The sequence below is a fragment of the Diceros bicornis genome, chromosome 27, assembly GCF_020826845.1.
Source record: "Diceros bicornis minor isolate mBicDic1 chromosome 27, mDicBic1.mat.cur, whole genome shotgun sequence".
Classification (NCBI taxonomy): Eukaryota; Metazoa; Chordata; class Mammalia; order Perissodactyla; family Rhinocerotidae; genus Diceros; species Diceros bicornis.
Window position 1 is genome coordinate 34,765,537 of NC_080766.1, and position 810 is coordinate 34,766,346.

An 810-nucleotide genomic window follows, 5' to 3' on the forward strand; every position below is an offset into this window, starting at 1 on the left:
ATTTTCTTTAAGCATACCTCTCACTGTTAATCTTTTGAACTATTTATTTCCAGTCTTTTTTCCATTTTCATATGCATGTACACATTTATTTATATATACAAATTGCGTCATACTATATGTACTTTTATGTCCTCCATTAAAGTTTTATTGTAAAATATCATGCATGCAAAAAATGCACATGAAAAGTTTAAAGAATAACAAACTACGCATTCAGTCAATCACCAGCCATGTTAAGAAGAAAAAATATTACTTTCCCGCTCGCATGCCCCTCCCTCCATCCTTTAAGGAAGCCAATTGCAGAAAAGATCAGTTTTCTTAACCTTGTTCATCTATTTTATGATTTAAATTGCAGCAGGAGGGAAATATGCCTACTTTATCCAATCTGACTCAGACACTGGAAGATGTCTTCAAAAGGATTTTCATTACTTATATGAACAATTGGCGCAGGAACACGACAGCTGAGGAAGAAGCCCTGCAAGCCAAAGTTGACGCTGAGAATTTCTACTATGTCATCTTGTACCTTATGGTGATGATTGGCATGTTCTCTTTCATCATTGTAGCCATCCTGGTGAGCACGGTGAAATCCAAGAGGCGAGAACACTCCAACGACCCCTACCACCAGTACATCGTAGAGGATTGGCAAGAGAAATACAGGAGTCAAATTTTGAATCTAGAAGAACCAAAGGCCACCATCCACAAGAACATGGGCGCAACAGAGTTCCAAATGTCTCCTTGACAAGCGAGAAAGCCATAAAGCCAACCTCTGACCTCCAGATATGAAGAGATGCCAGTGCCACGGAGCAAATTCGA

At 39.1% G+C, this 810-nt stretch overlaps 1 protein-coding gene across 1 annotated transcript; it reads left to right on the forward strand.

The window, feature by feature from the left end:
* The first annotated feature begins 364 nt into the window (after positions 1-364).
* Positions 365-810, forward strand: KCNE2 (potassium voltage-gated channel subfamily E regulatory subunit 2). Its single transcript, XM_058523400.1, has one exon. It carries the CDS (start codon positions 365-367, stop codon positions 734-736), a length of 372 nt encoding a protein of 123 aa, XP_058379383.1. The 3' UTR covers positions 737-810.

Coding starts and splice junctions, on each gene's coding strand:
- KCNE2 (XM_058523400.1), top strand. CDS start 365: ATGCCTACTTTATCCAATCTGACTCAGACACTGGAAGATGTCTTCAAA.